Here is a 21,488-nt window from a genome sequence, read left to right on the forward strand (position 1 = left end):
TCAGCAAGTGTGACGTCCAGCTGTTCTTCAGCAGCATTCCCTCTTCGCTGCCACCATCTTGTCATGTCACCATAGTTACCAAATGTAAACCATCTACTGCGCACGGAAGTGGTGTTGCTACTTGCAGCTGCATGTTCTAAGCATGTTGGCAGGAGTCAATACAGCATTGTATACACTTGCACCTGTGTATCATTACTGCTGTGGTGTGTTTTGGAACTCTTCCAGACACTGTCCACGCACTTTATAACACGTCAGCTGTTAACGTTTAAGGAGCTAATTTTACGACGTCAGCTGACATGGCGCCACACTGAGCCTACCTCGGGACAGACCAACTCAGACCTGGCCGCCGCAAGCGGCTCTGTCCCCAGTTTCACGCGGCTTTTCACCAAAGGAGCCACCGAACTGGCTGGGATTTTAGTTGCTGTTGAGATGATCGTTTATACAGGAAATAAGACAAAAAAGTAAGAGCTAATCCGGCAAAATGTCAAAATATTGTTCAAAGACTTTGACTTGTGTTTAACTTTGAAACATAAACAATAAACCTCGCCAGCTTGCAAGTTCAATGCCGATGTGAGTCGCGGTCCTAAGACTTGGACACGATCAACACAATTGACATGAGTTCCACATTTCACTTTGTCATTCCCTGAACTAAAGGTATGGCACATGTTTCACCTATTATTTATTGTCGATGGTGGTGAAGTCAGTTTAATTCAGTGGAGTGAAGATGAGACACAGCAGCGTCGCTCACACACACACTGACCGGTGCCACGTTATTGGTGGCATGAGTCACGTAAAAAAATATATATAAGTAAAATAAATATTGCACACATTTCTATCTACACCGCTTGATATTTCTAGGAGGATCAGAGTAAAATGTATGAATTTTAAAAATACATGCAGAAGAGACATACGCCGGACGTGAACCAACAACCTTGTGACACACAGGGATGTGCTTTAACCGCTATGCTGCTGGTCACATGACCAGCTGTTCAGGTGAGCCTTACAGCCTCACATGTTTGTAGGATGTGGCTCAGTAAAACAATGTGGCGGTTGGCCACCGCTGGTCTAACTCATGCGAAGTAGCACTGTAGCTGGTCCAGCCCTGTCTTCAAAATAACCCTTAAAAAGCAAGATTCCGCTCCACAGAGCAGCTGATTGAACTTTTAATTATAAAGATGTTTGCGTCTATGACGTGGATTTCATAAACACTCAGCGTTCGCATTTCTCCACATCTGCTGATGACATGAAGGGCAAAGCGCTCGTCTAAAACAGACACATGGGTGCAGCACATTTCCCTGGCAAAGTGCTGAATTTGTGGTATGAAGGCACACAAACATACCGCGACAGAAGGACGCACACAGCGGTAACAGTCGAGTGTTTGCACTTCATTCTGCAGTATTGGCCACAGTTTGCTCAACGGCCCAAAACATCCTGCTGTTACAAGCACAACAGCAGCAGAATGACCCCTGGCTCCAGGAGCTCACGTAGCATCGATGGTAACCGAGCTGTTTCTACAGTCCGTTCCCTGGTCGCAGGGATGAACGTTCATCTGTGGAAATCTGAGATTGTCAGCTGACTGTGTGACGACAAAGCACAGTGTGCAGTGTTTTTTCTGAGGCTTTAACTCGTCGTGCAGGAACATGAGGACGAGGCCCCCAGAGAGCTCATCTTATAACGGAGCAGGAGGGAACCGTCGGATGAAAACGATGACGTGGGAAAACACCAGGGAGGACTCGGCTCTGGCAGAGGCTCTCTCCCGTGGCTGATGGGAAAACCCACAGAATCCCCCGTTTCTGCAGCAAGGCAGCGAGGCTCCACTTCAGAGAGCCAATACTTTGCCTCTTGATGAATGCAAACATCCCATTCAAACATAAATAAATGTATGTATGTCAACAAAAGACCCCGAACTCTGCCCATCCACCGACTGACCAAGAGGCTTGTGGATTACAATACTAGGCGACAACAGACGAAACAAAAGGCCAAAAGATTCTGACCTTTGATGTCCTTCCCGAAACCCATGGATGACGAGACATTCTGGCTCTTGCCGCCGCTTTTCTCTTTCATCATTTCATCGTCACTGGAAACGTCACCGGGGGAGCTCATCTTTTTCTTCCTCTTCTTGTGTCGGGGTGGCAGCTTCTTGGGGAAGGCAAACATGGGGAAGATGACCAGAAGCATGGCGATGGCACACAACAGGAAGCCACTCCACCTTGAAGGAGCAGAGACGAAGCAATGATGCACGGATTCCAGGACCACAACTGCGATTCCAACGGTTACTCACCAGTTGCCAACAAAACGAGGGTCGCTCTGATCGATGGTGACCACCGTTTTGGGGTCGACGTAGAAGCCGATGAGCACGCCTCCTAGCAGGTAACCAGCAGCTGGGCCTAGAGCTCCCATCACATACATGATAGCTGGGGGGGAAAAAAGGAGAAAAGTCGCGACATGAAAACAATTACTTTCAAACAGTTACACTCTTTTTGAGCCAGAAGTTCATTCAGTTAGGTCAACAAAGGACAAAATACAGGAAGTAATCCTCAAGCTGAGGAGGAAATTAACTCATTTCAGCCAATTCTTGGGGTTGAAAAAGTAAAAACATGCTTGTCTGGCTTCAGCTGACACCTGCCAAGTGACATGAGCTGTCGAAGGGACCGGGGAGGAAACCTGCCGCGGATGGCAAAGGCACCATCGCAGACGACCACAACAACATCTCAGCTTCAGAACCGTCACGCGACGCCATCATTACATCCTTGGTTACTGATGAAAAGTGCTTGTTGATGAATCAAAATGATGAGTAATTGGTGAAAAACTCAAAGTAGTGTCTCTCCTCGTGGATTGGGCATCTAGTGGGGAGGAGGGGAGAGACGATGGATCAGAACAGTGAGCTGCTGCAGGAGACCGAAGGATTCAAGCTGAAAGAAGGAAGACAGAGATCAACTCTTTCTCCTTCATTTGGTCTGGTGATGGACAGATGTCTCCATGAACCATGAAGTTTGCTACTGACATAGTGACTGTAGCAAGAGTAGTAGTCAAACAAGACATGTTTGACAGTGGTTCTGTGAAACATGTCTGTTAAAAGCAGTGCTTCCCAAATAGTGGTGCAGGACCCCTGGGGGGGCGCGGATGCCGGCATGTGACCTCTGGGAACATACTTTTTTGCCGTACTAGAATAAGGTGTAATGTTAATAAAGTTATTCTTTATTGTAAGTTTTTCTTTTCTTTTATGTTAACAGGATACAATACAATGCAGAGGTGTACTTATAATAATTTAATAGACAAATGATACTATTTACAGAGGCAACCAAGAGTTGGGGGTGGGGCCATGAAATGTTTACTTTTCCCCGGGGGGGGGGGGCGCATCAGAAAATGATTGAGAAGCACCGGTTAAATGGAACAATATCGGGACACGAATCAGCTTTTACTAATCAGATGCAAGTTGGTGGGAATTCACAGCAATGATTCACAACATTTTATTGAAGTCTTCTGCTCTCCAGAGCACGAACAGGTCCTGACACCAAAGAAGGATGGAAGACGAGCGGCCTGGCATCCAGCAAGAGACACACAGCTCTTCATGCTCAGGGCCAGACGATATTAACCGTCATTCTTTGAACAATTTGTCTCTGTGGCTAGAAGCTCCATTTTGCTCATCATCCCAGTCGCTGAGAGGAACACCTGTAGGAAGTTTCCAGCCGGCCCGGAGTCATTTTCTCTGACTGCTAAACAACTGCCCACAGGTCTGGTATTAACCTGAAGACATGCCTGCAGCTTTCCGGCACAAGAAAAAAAAAAACACTCCCAGCAAGTGGGAGAGAAGCATTAACCTTTGGGGGGTTTGCAGACAGTTGCTAAGGTGAGCCAATCACACTCCGTCACTTTGCCAGAGGAAGGCAGAAACTCATTAAAGTTAGAGAACCTTGGCCGGACAAGTGGAAAAAGCCCCTGCGGACATCCAGCAGAGACAAGTCAAAGCCATTTACCAGCTATAATCAGGGGGCAAGCGCTCTATAATTACAACTGGAACATCGCCCAGAGCTGTTAAGGTGTGTGAGAGCGAAGACGCCAGAAGCACTTCATAGTCCAGTGTGCCGGTGCATTTCAATTTTGGGGAACGGTCAAATATCTGACCTGATGCACTGAAGACCGGAGTGAAGTAGGAGTCTGAGGTGTAATACGTGAACTTACAAGATCTGAAAAAAGAACTGTTGGCATTTTTCCTCGATGAACTGACCGAACAAACACCACAACAGCTTCCTCTTCATTCATAAGTCGCTAGGGTGAGATGTCAGATCAGGTGCTGTACACCTGCAGCTCCGTCACCACAGCAGATCCACTGATGGGCACTACAAACTTTGCTTTTGCTTTTACCGTATTTAACAGTAACACTTTTTGAATGCTTTTTTAAAATAAAATTATTCATTTGTTTCAGTGCAAATTACTCATTTTAGCTGTTTATGTTCCTGTTTTTTTTTTTCATTTAAAGAGCTTTTTTTTTTCAAAAGCCCTTTATGTTTCAGAATTTGGTTTGGTTTTCAAATAATGACCATTTAAAAAATCAACACGACTTCCCATTATATAATAAGCTGATAATGTAAGGAGAAGGTTCTAGATAGTTTAGCTGAACAGTCAATTCTATTCTTGCTCTGCAACACCTCAAAGGAACCAAAAACCTCTACACCGTAGGAAGACTTTGGACCACACTTTGCACTGAAAGTGTCGCCATGACGCGTGAAGAGGAAACGTGATACATGGGCCGGGTCAAAATGACTTTGACTTGTGTTGAACTGCTCCTGCTTGGTCTCTAGCTGATGCTGTCAACGCTGAAAGTGGAGGATTGTGTTGCCAGAGAGAATGGGGGAGTGGGTTGTCAGAATTTAGGAAGTGGTTTCGCAGAGTTGATTTCTGCACTGTGGCACATTTTTGTATTAAACATTCTGTTACATCGTGCTGTCCATTCGAAGCAAAAATCAATGTTCAGGCTGCACTGCTCAGTTCGCATCACAGGCCACTATTCCAAAGTTTTTCCCACTATTCAGCCACCGAATGATCGGTGCATCCCTAGTCCTTTTCTCACATCGTTTCCATTTTTGAACCACACTGTATTCATACTTAATGTGCTGCTTATTCATTAAAAAAAGCTCACCAGCTGCATTTTTAAGACAATAAATAATTGAAATTCCAACATTCACTCATTGATCCACCTTTATCTTGCAGCTAATTTAATTTGCCTTATCTTTTAATGACTCTGTAGAATCTTGGGTGTGTGAGAAAAAAACCCTGTGAAATGAGAAATTTAATAAAAGATCAGTATGCAAATAACAAGAATCCCTCAATCCGTCAAACATCGACTGATACCAAAGAATCCTCAGGTGTTTCAAGATTTCTAAACACACCGCAGAGCATGCTTCTAGAACACCATCTTCTAGGCCACCGAACCTCAATAACCATATAGCGTTTTCCACCTAAACTCTTTGAAGCAAGTCGAACATCCTGTGTTCAGACCTCCCCATCAGAGGAAAATAATAGCCGCATACTGGGGTCACAACAATGTTCCCTTGCTACGTGGTCTTAATGAAATCATGGCGGCCTTCGAAAAAGGCTATTGGGGAAAGAAGGGGAAATATTGCTTCAAGAACAAAGAGCCGTCTGCAAAGCCTCTTATCAGGCCACAGCAGAGACACATGAAGCTGCACAAAAACACACTTAGACCAAGCACGGGAACAATGGTCAATTTCTGGGGCCACAAAGGCGCCGCGCTCGTGGTGAAACGGGCGTCGGACGCTCATCGGAAGCTGCATATGAGCGTGTGGAAGGTGTGTCGTTAAATTCCTCCCGGCGTCTGTCGACGCCACTCTTCTCCGTTAACGCACATCTCTCTCTTCCTGGCTGTTTTCACTCCCATATCCTGTCGTTGTTAAATGATCTACTGCAGTCACACTGCAACACAATGCAGCAGGAAATGACTGACCAGACAGCAAACAAATAACTACAGCGGGCTGCTTTCCTCCGTGAACACCTTTCAGCAAAGATGCCTCCGGTACGCTCCGCAATCCAGCCCCCAGTTTCCAGGAGAATCAAAAGTGAGGTTTTCAATTCATGCAAGGGACGTTCTTTCATGACTGTTAGTAGTGGTAGTTACTTCTTCTTGTCATTGTTGAAGTGGTGGACAATGGATTGAAATTGAAATGAATGAATGAATGAAAGTACAAATTCCAATGTTCCTTCGTTGGCTGAGATCAAACTACATTGAATTTTAAAAGACACACACATACAAAATCCCATATTCTAAACCTCCAATACCACATCCAAACCTTTGGTTTCTGATCAGAACTCTGACAGAGGATCAACATCCTGCCTAAATACTTGACCACATGAGAAGAAATGTGAATAATATGCAAGACTTTCCATCACACAAATCAATCTCACGAGTTTTTACAGTGACTACTGGAGAAACAACGAATTTCAACATTAAAGGTTCTTTCTTAATCTCCCAAATAAAATACACACATTAATGAACAACGTTCATTAAAGTAACAAAAAAAAAAGTGACAGTGCATGAAGGGCTTTCAGACTTGCCCTGCAAACTTCAGAACTTCCAAACTTTCTTTTGTATTTTATATCACGATGACAGTCAAAAAGCCAAAGAGAAAAAGGTCCTACAGATGCAACAATGGAGCCACCTCTCTGCACACTCTGCTTTGTTTACGCCGACAAAAATGGCGGCCCCGTAGTTTATGGACGTTTGCGATGTGACAGGTTTGCAAAAAAAGTTCTAACATCAGTGCTGTTGCCATGGGGATGCAGGAAAGATATTTATTGTTTTCTATCAGGTTCCAAATCCTCTGTGGGCCATATCTTACCCACCTTTGTTGACTGTGTAAGCACCTTTGTCAGGGCTCCATGAATCAACTTTAACAGCGCTCCCGCCTGGTTGCTGGACAGAAGGGGGGTTAAGCGGGGGGGGGGGGGGGGGGGGGGGGGGGGGGGGGGGGGGTTCTAAACTTGACTTCTGTGCGGTTGGCACCAGGCCGGGCGGGTTAGGGAGGATAGGTGGCGATGACACTGAAGGAAACTGAAGGGCAGAGGCGTCAGATTGAGGGATGAGCTGGCACAGCAGCGAAGCTCCTTCACACAAACAGGCGTGATGGACATCAGAGAAGCACGGCGGTGCTGCCAATAAGGACGGTGAGGTGGCCCACTGGCGCTTCACTCAATTATGCAATAGACCTTCAGCAGCGGCACGTGAAGGACAATACCTTACAGGCGAGCTGGAGCCTTCCACACGTGCCGTGCAAATGGATTAAAGGCTTCTTCGTCACAGTTATTGGCTTTTCACTCCAACACAATACCGAGTCAGCTCATTCATCTGGTTTTCAATATCAGTGGCCATTTTCTGCTGACAAAAAAATAAATGTGGTGCAGCCTGAAGGCAGGGAACGACAACAAGCAGACCGGAGGAATTCAAACATGAATTCGCTTTAAGAGAAAAGGCTTCATTAGCAGAGAGTGGGAAAATCAAAGACACCCACGCGCGTCTCTTCTCATTGAGAAGTGAAAAGCTTTCGCTGCGACCAAGGTCAGCACCTCTGAGCGGCCAGACTCCGCTCCCATCCCCCGGCCCAAGCTTGCATGCTCGCTGACATGTGACAGGGAGGTGCAGGTATATCAAGGGAAAGAGTGAAGGAGGAAGAAGGTTATAGTTTTATAGTGCATCATTGACCCCAATTTAATGTTTCAGTTCCGCTCTTTGGGATTGATGGACACTCGGGGGGTGTTGGGGGCAGCAATAGAGGAGATTGAAACGACTGACTTCAAGAGGCAATAAAAGGCAAAAAAAAGCAGGGAGAAGAAGGAGGTGATGAAAGGTTGAGTGTGAGGTTGAGAGGTTGAATGAAACCGAAGGAGCGCTGCAGTGAGTGATCCCGCCTTGTAACTGAGTGCTAAAGCTTGCTCAGCAACATCCCGCCCATGTGCAACCTTCAGGGAGCGTCGCTGCTCTGTTGTCTCCACTCCGCCGCCTCCGCACCCGCCGTTCAGGTGCACGCAGGCCGCGGCCATGCGGATTAGACGGATGAAGAAAAGAAGATGGAAGTCCAGATAAAAAAGTTGGCTTTTATATTCACGGCAGCATCAATGTGTCTGAGGTCTCCTTGTCCATCTTTCTCATTAAACACAGGTGAAACCCATTTCATATCGGATTAAACAACCAATTTCTCTCTAACCCAAAATCACCCCCAAAATAAAGATGCTGATGATTTGTGCTTTTCTTTGCAAATATTATTGTGTCAGTAGAGGGCAGCAGGAAGGAGAAGCTTCCTCTCATACTTTCTCCCAATGGTTTTCAGAGGATGATTTCCCCCCACGATATTGTGATTTTTTTCCCCTTGATGATACAGATTTTGGCTCACTTTTATTCCTTTGTGTAGCTTTATTTCTATCAATTATATTTCACCTTTCCATTGTGCTTTTGACGATGTCATTATTCAGAATAGTGTGTGTAGTCTCCCCCAGCAAGACTCACAGCCTCTCTGATGACACTATGATGAACAACCAATAAAAAAAGCATAAATGACTGAAGGCTTCAGTTAAAGTCCTAAAGCTGTAATAAAAAAGGCAGAAAAGTGTTTTTCTTTTTTTTTTAAACTTCTGTTATAGCTCTAAATGAATGAAACTGGAAGCCATTTCCGTATCTAATCTCAGCATGTTTTACACTGTCTCTATTTCTTCCAGGATGATTTGAAACCTCCAGTCTCAGTGACAACACAGGGGGGATCCGCACCTCACAGCTGTCACTGTTTCCTCGGAGGTCTAAAGAATTTCAGGCTGAACAATAAAATGGCGCCTGCGATTCCCCATCTCCTCCCCCCAGCAGTGCTCCTGACCCTCCGATCACCCCCACCCCCTCACTCTGGAGGAGAGACTGAGGGAAGAAGACCAGGAGTAAATACACCTGATGAGAAAGCACGTTGGACCTAATGGAGCGAATTCCCTCGCGGCAAAACTAATTACCACATGTTAATAATCTGATGTATTAGAGGGGCACCACCGACGTCCACACTCCGCCCGACATGTAGCCACACCGAGCGCTCAGAAGGGTTGAGAACAGGTTGTAAAAATCTGACTTTGTGATGTCAACGTGCACGTTCTACCACGTGGTAAATGTTTTTATTCATTCATTCACAGGGTAAGAAGATTTTGAAAAATAAAAAAATGCACTTCTACGACTGCATGACTAAATGTATTGGCTTCTTCATCACTTGAAAACGCTCATGATTCTAGCATCTGCACTTGCCGAGAGAAACAGGTTTCCCGATCAAGATCGTTCCATGTCAAAAATTACCTGCACATCACAAATACCAACATCAACAGTGTCCAAAGTTAGGAAAAGAATCTCATCTCTCCTTTCCGCCACAGGAAAGTTCATGACATAAGTAGCTGGCTACCCAGTGCTCAGCATCTCATGGCCTGAGCTTCAGGCTCAATAACATCGACATGAATTTGTGGTCCGTGTCTGTCCGTTTAAATTGCTCAATAGCTTCCTTCCCCACGACTTTCCATCGCACTGTTAATAAGTTCAATACAACACACTGCTGAAGAAAACAGACGAGAAATAAGGTCTTTTGAATGTATAGATCTTATTGTCTGGTTCAGAAGCCTCCACATTTATAACAGGCAGATTTAACAGCGAAACAAACATGTGAGCTGCCGGCGAATAAATTCCTTTCGAGACATTAACCTACAACTCCTCTGCTTTTTCCTCCTTGGTCAGGATATAAATTATGTAGCGATCCAACTGGCTATTAGCCAGCGACGTCCAGCAGGACCCAGAGCAATGTAGGGAATGGAAGGCAGGCGGGAACACAACAACCTTGGATCTGTATGCAAGGCTTTACTCGGTGTAATCTTTTAAAGATGGAATCACATTGTGTCTCTGACGGATTACGCAAGAATGTCATGTTGATTTATGGAGAAACCTTCGCTGCGTGTCACCTCTTCACTTTCACCCTGGCTAATAATCACTTTTTACTGAAGCTGTGTGTCAGATAAAAATCTAAATGACCTGCGTCGCTCTAGTCAATAACTTCTTTATTTGATAAATCAGCAGCGATATCGCACTTTTGATTTGCTGCACTGTTGCCGGTCGATAATAAAGATTGCTTGAAAGCATAGCGGCGGGAGTCATGATAAATGATCCGAGCGTTGCGGCTGAAGGGTGACAGAGGGACACGGCAACCAACCTCCATGTTATTGGGATCAATTCAGTCATGTGACCTTCCCCTGATAGACAAGAGGTGGAAGAAAAAGACAATGAAACCTAGGGAACACTAACATGGTCATGGAAACTTGCTGACAAGGCAGAGTCTTCTTACACGTTCTGACCTTACAGTTTTACTTGGAGGGCAAACGCCCAGGCTGTGCACTCTGACGCGCACGCACAAGGACAAGTGCACGCTCAAGCACAGCAGCAGAGGTTCACTTCAGGGTCTGCACTTCACCACACACTTAAATATTGTGATCACTATACAATCCATCATGAAGCAGGTGCCATTTCCAGCTAGAATTTTAAGGAAGTCCTCTAAAGCAGGACACCTATAAGAAGACAATGGCCACATGAAGTCAGTCTCCTCCTGTTCTATTCATGTCCTCATTTATCACATTCATGACATGAGTGTTCTGCAGGCATCAATAAGAGCTTTTTTATAGAGAACCAAGGACATTTTTACCACCCTTTTCACCTGGGAATCTCCAGTTAAAGTCGAACCATTCAGCGCAAAATTTCCTCAACTTTGCACTACAAAGTTGGAAGACCAAAAAAATAGGATAAATAAATAAACTAAATTTCTTTTTCAACAGTTTCCCTTACCATCATGTGTTAAGGGGTAGTAACAACAAAAAACATTCAATTTTACTTGCGTGCATGAGACCACGGTTGGGTTGATGATGTCATCTGTGACATCTGTGTGATGTCACTTAACCAAACAGTGTTTTCTGTGTTAAGATGAGATCTGACACTGCAGTGCATTATGTATAAAAACAATGTAAACAACACGTGTTCCTCACCCAGAAGCGCAGTCAGATCTTGGGAGATATAACGCAGACAATAAGCACATTTTGCCCAGAGCTTTCAGAATAATGAGGAAAGAGACTGTAAACATTAGGTGTCTGCACCGCCACAGTTCAATAATAGAGAAAAACAATAATCAAATTGAGTGTTTTTAGACGTTAAACAGCTAAATTATCTCCACGCTGCCAAGACGGTGGCAGAGAACATTTCTCACAAACCAGATCGATAAGCCATTTCATCTTCATTTGGGCTTTCAAGTCTTAGAAGGTTTAGCAGTTTGCGCTCTAAGTCTTGGAAGCAACAGACAACAACAATCTGACATTGGAACCAAACCAACCACGTTTAACTTTTCATATCCTAAAGTTAAGCCTTTTTGATATAAATACGAGAAGGACAAATACTCCAGGAGTTAGTTTTGAAACTGATTTTCTTTCACCATCAGTATAAATGAAAGATGGTAGTAAGATGCCAAGTTCTGATCTCATCGTGTGAGAAATGGTTCCAACTAAAGTGACCCTGCACGCACGATGAACGCTGAACTTCTCCGGTCAGGCGGTGTCCTGTCGCCGACATGGAAGTGAGCCGGGAGCATTAAGATTCAGGAAGCGCTAAACGTTGGAACGGATCAAGCGTAGCAAAGAACTTTGATCCTGAAGTGCCGGGAGTCAGCTCGGACTGGTACAGCCCTGCGACTCCAACTGGCAGACAGACCATCAAAGACTATCAGAAAACCTCAAAGAACGTCTGACTTGTAAATCAGCAATCAGGCCACCCAACGATACTTCGCCGTGAAAGGCTTCTTAAGCGCAGACATGAGGAGTCACACGGGGTGCAAGGCACTTGATCAGAATCTGTTGGCCCTTCCTGCCTCTTTCAGCCAACACACACCTCCTCTATGAAGCTGACTGACCTTTCGCTCTCATCCGTATGCTGCTTGTGTTTTGTGAACACAGTAGGAGGACCGTCGTGGACCCATAAATCATTGCGGTCTATCCCAATCCCCCAGAATCGCTATAAAGATAGCAAGATAAATTGCTTTTTTTTTTCCTCCTTAAGGTTTTCCAGCTATGTTTCATCTGATTTATTCAGTTGCAGATTTGATACATATTCAGAACTGAGTGCATTAATGGAACCCACAAAGGACCATGGGAACATTGACGCACTGCACAGTATAAATACATCCACCACTGTGCCGACGGATCTCATGTATATTTTCCTGAGAGATGAGGAAGTGTGTTGTTGAGACTGAGTGAGAGGCACACGTCGTAAAGACCCCGCGACAAAGGCTCACTGGACTGGTTTGTTTTTACAGTTTTCCAACGATTGGAGCTGAATCGGACCTTTAACGTCTGTCAGACACTGTGACTGAGGACTTCAGTGAAGATTTGCCAGGGCATATTAACTAAAGGAGGAAGAGAACATCTCAACACAAACACAGCGATCCACAAATCAGTGTCTCAGTCGGGAATTTGTGTGACATGTGGTTTCAAGCTCGCATGCTGAAGTGCGACATGTGAGTCAGTCTCACTTTTATAAACAAACAAGCTCGTAAAAAAAAAGTGCCACCAAGGATACTGAATCTAATTCAACATGTACATCATTAGAAAGAACATATGATGCATTAGGGTGAATCATGGGACTTATTCGGTCATTTACCGACTATAATACTGACGCCTCCATACTCTGGTTATATGCACCGTTTTTGTATCACTTGAAGTTTGTTAACGTCCCAAAAAACATGGGCATTTGCAGTCAGTTTCAAAACACGTTTGCGGTACACTTTTAACTAAACCAGCAAAACCCAGATGGCTGCCACTTCTTATGACGCCCTTCATCTTTTGGTTCGAAGAAAAGGCTGCCATGCTCACTGGCAAGATTCAAACATCCAGCTGTAATACAACGGTTCTGCATCTCTTCTCTGATACTGAAGCTCAAGAGCTTTTTTACCTGCAGTTGTCTGTCGGGTGTGTCAACAGATCTACCTCCTGTGACGTCACAAACATTTCCAGTTCTCCCTCTGTGCAACACGGCTCTGAATATAATTCACATCGAAATGCTTTCAGACATATTTAGTATTGTAATTCAACAGAGCCAACTTTGCAGACGATAGATGACCAATTCATACTGCATATATAGAGGCGTGTCCTTGAAACTTTGAAACCTTTTCAGTCGGGAAACCAGAACAGAGCTGTGGGCAGGACCATTTTTATTGTCCTCTCAGAGTAAACAGAGCTTTTTGAGGAGGGTGGTTTTGTAAATGTAACTTTGTTTGAAGGAACAATGCCAACATATATTACATATATGAACACTTATTCAGAGGAATAGCAGGAGACAAAATAATGATGATGAATTTCAAACTACCTATGAAAAAGTGTATTTTTTTGCGATTTAGCTGGTGTATCCTGATATGACTCGTTCTATGGTAATTCAACCTTAAAACGTCTCAGCGTGTTCCCTCTGAGTGACCCAGTGTTCCCTGGTTCTGTTCCATGTCCTGGACTGTGAGTTCTCACCTCTGAACTGCATGATCCAAATCAGATTTAAGGTACTGCACTCACACAAAATCTCTGCGACCTCAGCTCACCTGTACCAGGACAAACAGAGGCAGCAATCCAGGCGTGCTAGTTCCAAGGCATCCACACGGGCAGATTGAGAACAATGGTGCATATAAGCTCTTGCAAAAAAAAGGTGCAGATAACTTGTAGTTATTTTGTGATTGGTATTTGTGGATTGTTATCATGAAAGTACAGGAAGATTGTGTGCTAATATTTTAATAAGCTGTCATATGCATGAGTGCTATGCTGTAGTCTGCCATTCATTGTCCATGATATGAAGTGACAACTTTTGGGTCAAAACACTGCGGGAACCAGGGCAGTCAGGGGAGCTGGCAAAGGCTTCTGGGAGGAGAGGAGGGGGCCTCTTCATACAACCTGCAGCTTTAGGATGGATGGATGTGAGGATGGATGTTAGGATAGATGGATGTTAGGATGGATGAATGTTAGGATGAATGGATGTTAGGATGAATGTTCGGATGGATGGATGTTAGGATGAATGTTAGGATAGATGGATGTTAGGATGGATGGATGGATGTTAGGACAGATGTTAAGATTGATGTTAGGATGGATGAATGATAGGATGAATGTATGTCAGGATGGATGGATGGATGTTATGATGGATGGATGTTAGGATGGATGAATGTTAGGATGAATGGATGTTAGGATGAATGGATGTTAGGATGAATGTTCGGATGGATGGATGTTAGGATGGATGAATGTTAGGATGAATGGATGTTAGGATGAATGGATGTTAGGATGAATGTTCGGATGGATGGATGTTAGGATGAATGTTCGGATGGATGGATGTTAGGATGAATGTTAGGATAGATGGATGTTAGGATGGATGGATGTTAGGACGGATGTTAAGATGGATGTTAGGATGGATGAACGTTAGGATAAATGTATGTTAGGATGGATGTAAGGATGTTAGGATGAATGTTAGGATGAATGTTAGGATGAATGTTAGGATAGATGGATGTTAGGATGGATGGATGGATGTTAGGACGGATGTTAAGATGGATGTTATGATGGATGGATGTTAGGATGGATGAATGTTAGGATAAATGTATGTTAGGATGAATATTAGGATGGATGGATGGATGTAAGGATGTTATGATAGATGGATGTTAGGATGGATGGATGTTATGATGGATGTCAGGATGAATGGATGGATGTTGGGATGAATGATGGATGGATGTTAGGATGAATGAATGTTAGGATGAATGTTCGGATGGATGGATGTTAAGATGGATGTTATGATGGATGGATGTTAGGATGGATGAATGTTAGGATAAATGTATGTTAGGATGGATGGATGGGTGTAAGGATGTTATGATGGATGGATGGATGTTAGGATGAATGTATGTTAGGATGAATATTAGGATGGATGGATGGATGTAAGGATGTTATGATAGATGGATGTTAGGATGGATGGATGTTATGATGGATGGATGGATGAATAGATGGATGTTGGGATGAATGATGGATGGATGTTGGGATGAATGTTCGGATGGATGGATGTGAGGATGGATGTTAGGATGACTGTTAGGATGAATGGATGTTAGGATGACTGTTAGGATGAATGGATGTTAGGATGAATGTTAGGATAGATGGATGTTAGGATGGATGGATGGATGTCAGGGCGGATGTTAAGATGGATGTTAGGATGGATGAATGTTAGGATGGACGGATGGATGTAAGGATGTTAGGATGGATGAATGTTAGGATGAACGTATGTTAGGATGAATGTTAGGATGGATGGATGGATGTAAGGATGTCATGATGGATGGATGTTATGATGGATGTCATGATGGATGGATGGATCTTGACAATTGTACGTAGTACATGTGTCAATTTCAGGACACCAACGTGTCAACTATGTTACTAAAAAGCCAGCGTTAAATTTGCAATTGAAAATGAATGTTCTCTATACATTTTCACCAGAGGACACTACAGCTCATGGCTAACTAAGAAGAGCTCATGGCCATATGAGATGCAGCCACAGTGACAGTGGTGACAACGCTCACATATCGAGGCTCCTACAGCTGGCAACATGCTTAGACAATGATCCAGCATCGGAGATGGTGAAAGCAAATGTTGCAGCTGTTGTGGCTGAATGAGACCATGGGGATATAACTGCATTAAACCACAGCTTCATTATTGTGTACTGTGAATGTATCAAGTGCGGTGAGTCAGTCAGAGCGACGAAGCCAAAGCTGGCACTTGCAGCTTCTTAATTAACAGCAAGAATCTGGAGGCTCCTGTCGTCACACCATCCTCAGCACGGTCGTGGTTCACATGCTCTCTCCCAAATATCTCAACAAAACAATAGCAGCTGCAACCTCAAGCCCTGTCCTTTTAATCTTATTTTACGCTATTGCATCTCGGCCTGTTTGAGCTCTATTTGCTTGGCAACAATAACAATCGACAATTTTCTGCTGCAACGTTTAAACTGTGTGAGAATGCGGAACGAGCAGATGAAGAGCCTAACATGGATCAGAGATGAGATTAGAGTGAAGTCTGGTAAAACCACAGTTGAGTTCGCAAGACCACGACAAGAGAAGTCACAAAGCAAAATGAAAACATTTGGTTTACCTTGAAAACATCGTCTCACAAAACATCCAGAATCTTAGACTAAAGACTGTGGTGGTTTTCTGGAGAGAATCAAAGAGTCAAAGCTAACTTTCTACTAGATAGTAATACACTTGTTATAAGCTCCAGCCAAGGCCGTGAAAATACCCCCAGAAAATACTCAAAAGCTCCATTTTGCCATCTGTAACTTGAGACTGTGGTAACTGCATGAATTACCGACACCAAGCAGGTCATGTGTAACTCTTGCAACCATGAATCATTTAATTTAAATCATGATGACTTAAGTCATTTTTAATCATCAAAACTTGCGCATAAGAAGCATCTGGATCAGGCCCAATATGTGTGTGTTGTGCGAGCAATTTCCCAGAACGGCATCAACATTTCCAGTGTTGCGAAAGGATTCTAACTACTAAGATGAAATAAATGCAGAGCAATAATACTGTCCAATAAAAATATAGTTTTTAAAAAGACTTTTAAAAAATCAATGATAATAAATAAAAAATAAAATGAAATCTGCTCCGGCCACATTGCTGTTTGAACACGATAACTTTTGAAGGTAACAATAAATACTAAAACACTGTATGACGGATAGTTTATAACTTGAGCGAAGAAGGAAAATCCGAGCATCACCAGTGCAGTGAAACTGGACTTCTCACTATCATATTGAAACTGTTCAGCACTGAATGCTGCTGCAGTAACTTATCTCTTGCAATGATGACCATCACACACCACCAGCAGACCGTTCATGTCGAAGCACAGACCATCACTATGATCCCACATCACATGATCCCATAATTGCTTGAGTTACATAAGGCATGACCAGCTTAATGCCACATTTACTAGCATGATATTCAGGATCCAGGCCGAGCTTCTGTGACAGATAAGTGACCAGCGTGCATCTCATTCTGTTTCCTGTAGATTACAGTTCAAGTCCAAAGACAAATGTCGCTGGTCACATGTAACTGGGGGCAGCAAGAAAAGGTGACAGTAGATTTAAAAATAAAAAGACTCTCTCCCATAGTCGACACTGAGTTTTTACCTTCCTGAAATGAATTCATTCTAGGAACACAAATGCAACGGTCCATCTCAAACTTGACGGCATTAGAACTAACAGTTCTGAGAATGCAAATACCACAGTACATCAATGCAAATACCAGTGTATGTAAATAATGCTTGTAAATATCATGCAAGCAAATGTCAAAGACACGTGTGCCAGCGTTGTGTCTATTTCCACAATGAGCGACGACATGCTGGCAAAGTTGCTCCACGTGGTTTTGTGTTTATGTAAATGACATCCAAGCACACAAACTCCCTGCAGAGGCCTTCCGCCATCGTCTCCCGCCTCTGCAGACCTGGGGTCAAGGACAACCATAGCCAGTTCACCTCTGGAGGGCAAACTACGCCTGAAGAGTGAGGATGTTTTTTTCACTCACATGGCAAAGCAAGTTCAACGACCCCGAGGGAGGAATGAATCCCATGAGGAATTTTTCTCAATGTGTAGATTGTTACTGCGAGTATATGTAACACTCTTCACCACCCGAGGATAAATAAAGAGAAGTACAGAACCTAAGCTAACCATTTATGAATAGCTCCCCAAATAACATTTCACAATCACTTACAAGACATTTGTCTTTGTGAATGTGGATTCTTTCTACTCGAGGCTCAAACGAACGTCATGATACAAGAGAACATATTAACTAGTAGATTTAAAACTACTCAGCAAGCTGAGTTCTAGCGTGACCAAAGCAGCTTGAAGGGCCAAAGTTTGAACCACCTTTCCACTAGTTTCATGAAGAAAAAAACTGGCCTTGGGATTCTCTGGATGCAAGACAGGCTTTTAGCTAAACTGCAAAATGTGAAAAAATGGACGCCCTCCAGCACTCAAAACCAGACGCCCTGATTCCTCAGCAGGACACGCTAAATGTCTTATTAGTGCCTGTATAATGCCCAACGCGTAGTGTCATCTCCCTGGTTTACATTAAATTGTGCTTCCGCCTGGTCATTTTACACACGGTCCTTTAGTTCTATTTATTTCACGACAAGCCTTTATACATGTATTGTTTGAATGAATGAATGTTGGGGTTGTGAAAGTTTAGAAAACCATCACAGCAGATACAAATGCATGCTTATCTTACATAGCTATATGAGGAAAGATGTACACACAAGGCTGTACAGACGATGGCTTGTAGTCGGGGAAAGCATCATTATAAAAATGCTTTTATTATTATTACTACTTTTTTTTTTTATTAATCAGGGTCAGCCAAGTAAAGCAACTGCCCAAGGGACCCCTGCATCTCAAAGTGTTACAGTGGCAACAGTTACTGAGTTCATGTCTAATAATGTTTATTTGACTCAGATGCCTCCACTGAGAGTAAAACAGAGGTGATATAAATCTGTCCAAAAGAGCAAATAAAATCAAAATGCTTTTAATGCCGGGACAGACACCAATTTCAGATCATTTAAAAGTTAGTATCCCGCAGGTTTATATAGTCATTTATCAGTCAAATGAATCCACTGAATGCTAGGGGTCAAGAGGACGCAGGGTTAGGGCCAACAACGCGCATGAGAAAGTCACAAATGTCAATTTTTTTCCCGCACAGTTGAAAACAAAAATCTTCTCTGTGCAGCAGCAGCCACAAACTTCTCGTGGCATTTCCCCAGGACCCTTCCCAGTGACAACACCTCCACGAGCTGTGGTGCTGAATAACTCTGCCTCTGGAAACAAATAACACTCCCACACTTGCTTGAACTCTCTCGCTTCACCACTCCTACCTTTGCTGAAAAATGATTAAGATTGTTCAAATTTCAGGTTCTGTGAGAGAGAAAAAAAAGGGCCTTGACTCATCAGGGCTCACAACCACGGCGCAGCAGGGGAACTCGGGCGTGCTGATACGATGTTACCTGCTGCTGAGTAACACTGGAGGGCAAATGCCAATGACTGAAGCCGCACAAGCAGTTTTTGTTCTCCCAGCACGCCAAGCTCCGGCAGCGCCGATCCGGAAATTTGATCGGAGAGTTCGGACACCGGGAGAAGATCTTCACCGCGGCAGTTTGGGCTTGTTTGTTTGTGCACAAGGGAGCTTTGCTTTGGTTAGTGCTCAGCAAAACAAGAGAACCTCCAACTCCGAGTAAACACAAGGGCAGCAGGGAAAACACAGAAAGGGGAATTCTGCAGGTAAGAAATTGCAAGTTGAGGATTATTTGACAGCTCTACAATAAATCATGTCGGTGTTGGCTTACACAGGGAACACTGTTTGGGACAATAAAGTTTTACCAAAGCAAAAATACTTCCTCAGATGATGACTTAAGTCATCAGCGAATGGCACGAGCAGCACAAACTGCTGTCCCAGTCCTTGAAAAGAACACAGATCGCACATCTTAAGTGTAATAATGGTTGCGCCGCGGGTGACTTCTATAACAAACTCAGCAGCACATTTTGGGCATGAGAAACTTGCAGACAAAGACAGAAGAAAACTGACCTGAACAACGTCTTGCTCTTCCTCTCTGTGATTTAACTGGATTCATAAAAAGACTATTGGAATAAATGAAATAAAACAAAAATGACTGCTAGTATGAGTAATCTTTTTTTTCCATTTTCATTGGAAAAAATGCACAATGGTGCAGACTTGACTTGCATGTACAATTGAAGCGATGATCCAAAGATATTGTAGAAACACAGCAGTCTTGAAGTAAAAGCGCTTATTTTTCCAATATAGCAGTCAGCTAGGAATGAGCAAGGCATTCCTAGACAGAGCATTTGCTTGGACGCACTCAGGATGACTGAGAGCCACTGTTCTAAATTTATCTGAGGAGGTACAGAAAACATTTCGGGTGCTTATGCAAGCTTATGTGTATACATGAGCAGAGTTCACGACGTACCTGCAGCTAATAAAACTCCTCTTCCCAAATTCCAGAGGACCTCGCCTCCTTGGTAAATAAACAATTTTCTACTGGCGATGCAGTGTTTCTTTTTATATACACAATTTAATAAGCTTGAACCCCTGAAGACTCTGCCAAAGACACTGGACATATCTTTCATGTATTTGTCGCACATATGCAACACTCTCTCAAGATCCAACACCAAAGGTCTGCCAGTGTGTAAGTGTGTATCCGTGACCTCATGACACGAGCGCTTGACGCAGCATGTATAAGAAAGTACAAGTGGTACTAGCAGCTGCTATGCAGTCAATGCCTGCTTTGTGTTGAGGCCTTCAAATCTGAATGAGCAGACCCTATAACCTGCTGCCGAACAGTCGAAACGAAGACCATGAGGCGTAATTCGATCATAGCTACATGGTCAAGACATGCAAGTGCAAGATGGATAGGACTCACATGTGAAACAGATTCTTCAGTAAACCTTGAAAACCTCAGTTAGCTGACTTTTAGCTTGAGCGACAGCCTTACAGCAGAGTCTCTGGCGCAGATGAACGAAAAAGAAAATCCTCAAACTTGTTTTAAAACTGACAGCTCAAAATGACTCGATGGACTTGACATGACTGCAGAAGAAAAATGACTAGAAGAAAAGGTTGTTCAGGACATCTAAAAATACTTCTGAGTAAATGTCAAATGTGCAAACGGAGGCAATGTTTATTTAACATTATCCGCTAATCCATGTTAGGATTAGAGACTAAATCAGTCTCTTCAAGAATCGGATGGGGACACTCTGGAAAGGCCAACGCAAAGCCCAGGAATACTATGTGTAAGCCTACATGATACTGACTCACAACACTGAGGAGTATTAATCTATGCTCTGCATCCAGAGAGAGCACCACTTCCTCACACCTTCACCTGAAAGATCAGTCCTCACACTACTACAAGGATCAACATGGCAAAGCTTGGTGCACAACTCACACCCAAGTAGCCACTAGCGGGGAGTCAACATGGTGGGTAGGAGAGAATTCCAGCCCCAGATCAACTGTGGAAGTAGTGGATACTGCCATCTCTGTTGATCAGATCCTTCGGGAGAGAGAACAGCAACCGCTACAACCAGCTTCTCTACCATTGCCCTTCCTCGTCTTGTCGTTTAATTTTTCTGCTTCCTCTCACTGTAAAAATCTTGGCTCAGTTCAGTGAATGCCGGAGGAGTTAACCTTTTCATTTTTAGTGTTTGACATGATAAATGTTGCCTAAAAGGTGTCACTTAAAATGCGCTGAAGCTGCGAACCCTCTGTGAACGGACCTTAAGCCCAGACCTCTGACAAAGCGCTCAAATTGTTTTTTTTCCACCCAACATTATTGTTATTATTACTGCAAGATTTCCTAAAAACAGAGAGACAAAC

At 43.6% G+C, this 21,488-nt stretch overlaps 1 protein-coding gene across 1 annotated transcript in view; it reads right to left on the reverse strand.

The window, feature by feature from the left end:
• Positions 1–21,488, reverse strand: part of LOC128755281 (solute carrier organic anion transporter family member 5A1) — a 40,699-nt gene that overhangs the window by 11,972 nt on the left and 7,239 nt on the right. The window contains exons 3-4 of the mRNA XM_053858502.1: positions 2,282–2,414; positions 1,995–2,209 (exon numbers count right to left, since the gene is read on the reverse strand). Coding sequence (XP_053714477.1) covers positions 1,995–2,209; positions 2,282–2,414 — 348 coding nt within the window. The remainder of the gene's footprint in view (positions 1–1,994; positions 2,210–2,281; positions 2,415–21,488) is intronic.

This window comes from Synchiropus splendidus, chromosome 3 (assembly GCF_027744825.2).
Source record: "Synchiropus splendidus isolate RoL2022-P1 chromosome 3, RoL_Sspl_1.0, whole genome shotgun sequence".
Lineage (NCBI taxonomy): Eukaryota > Metazoa > Chordata > Actinopteri > Syngnathiformes > Callionymidae > Synchiropus > Synchiropus splendidus.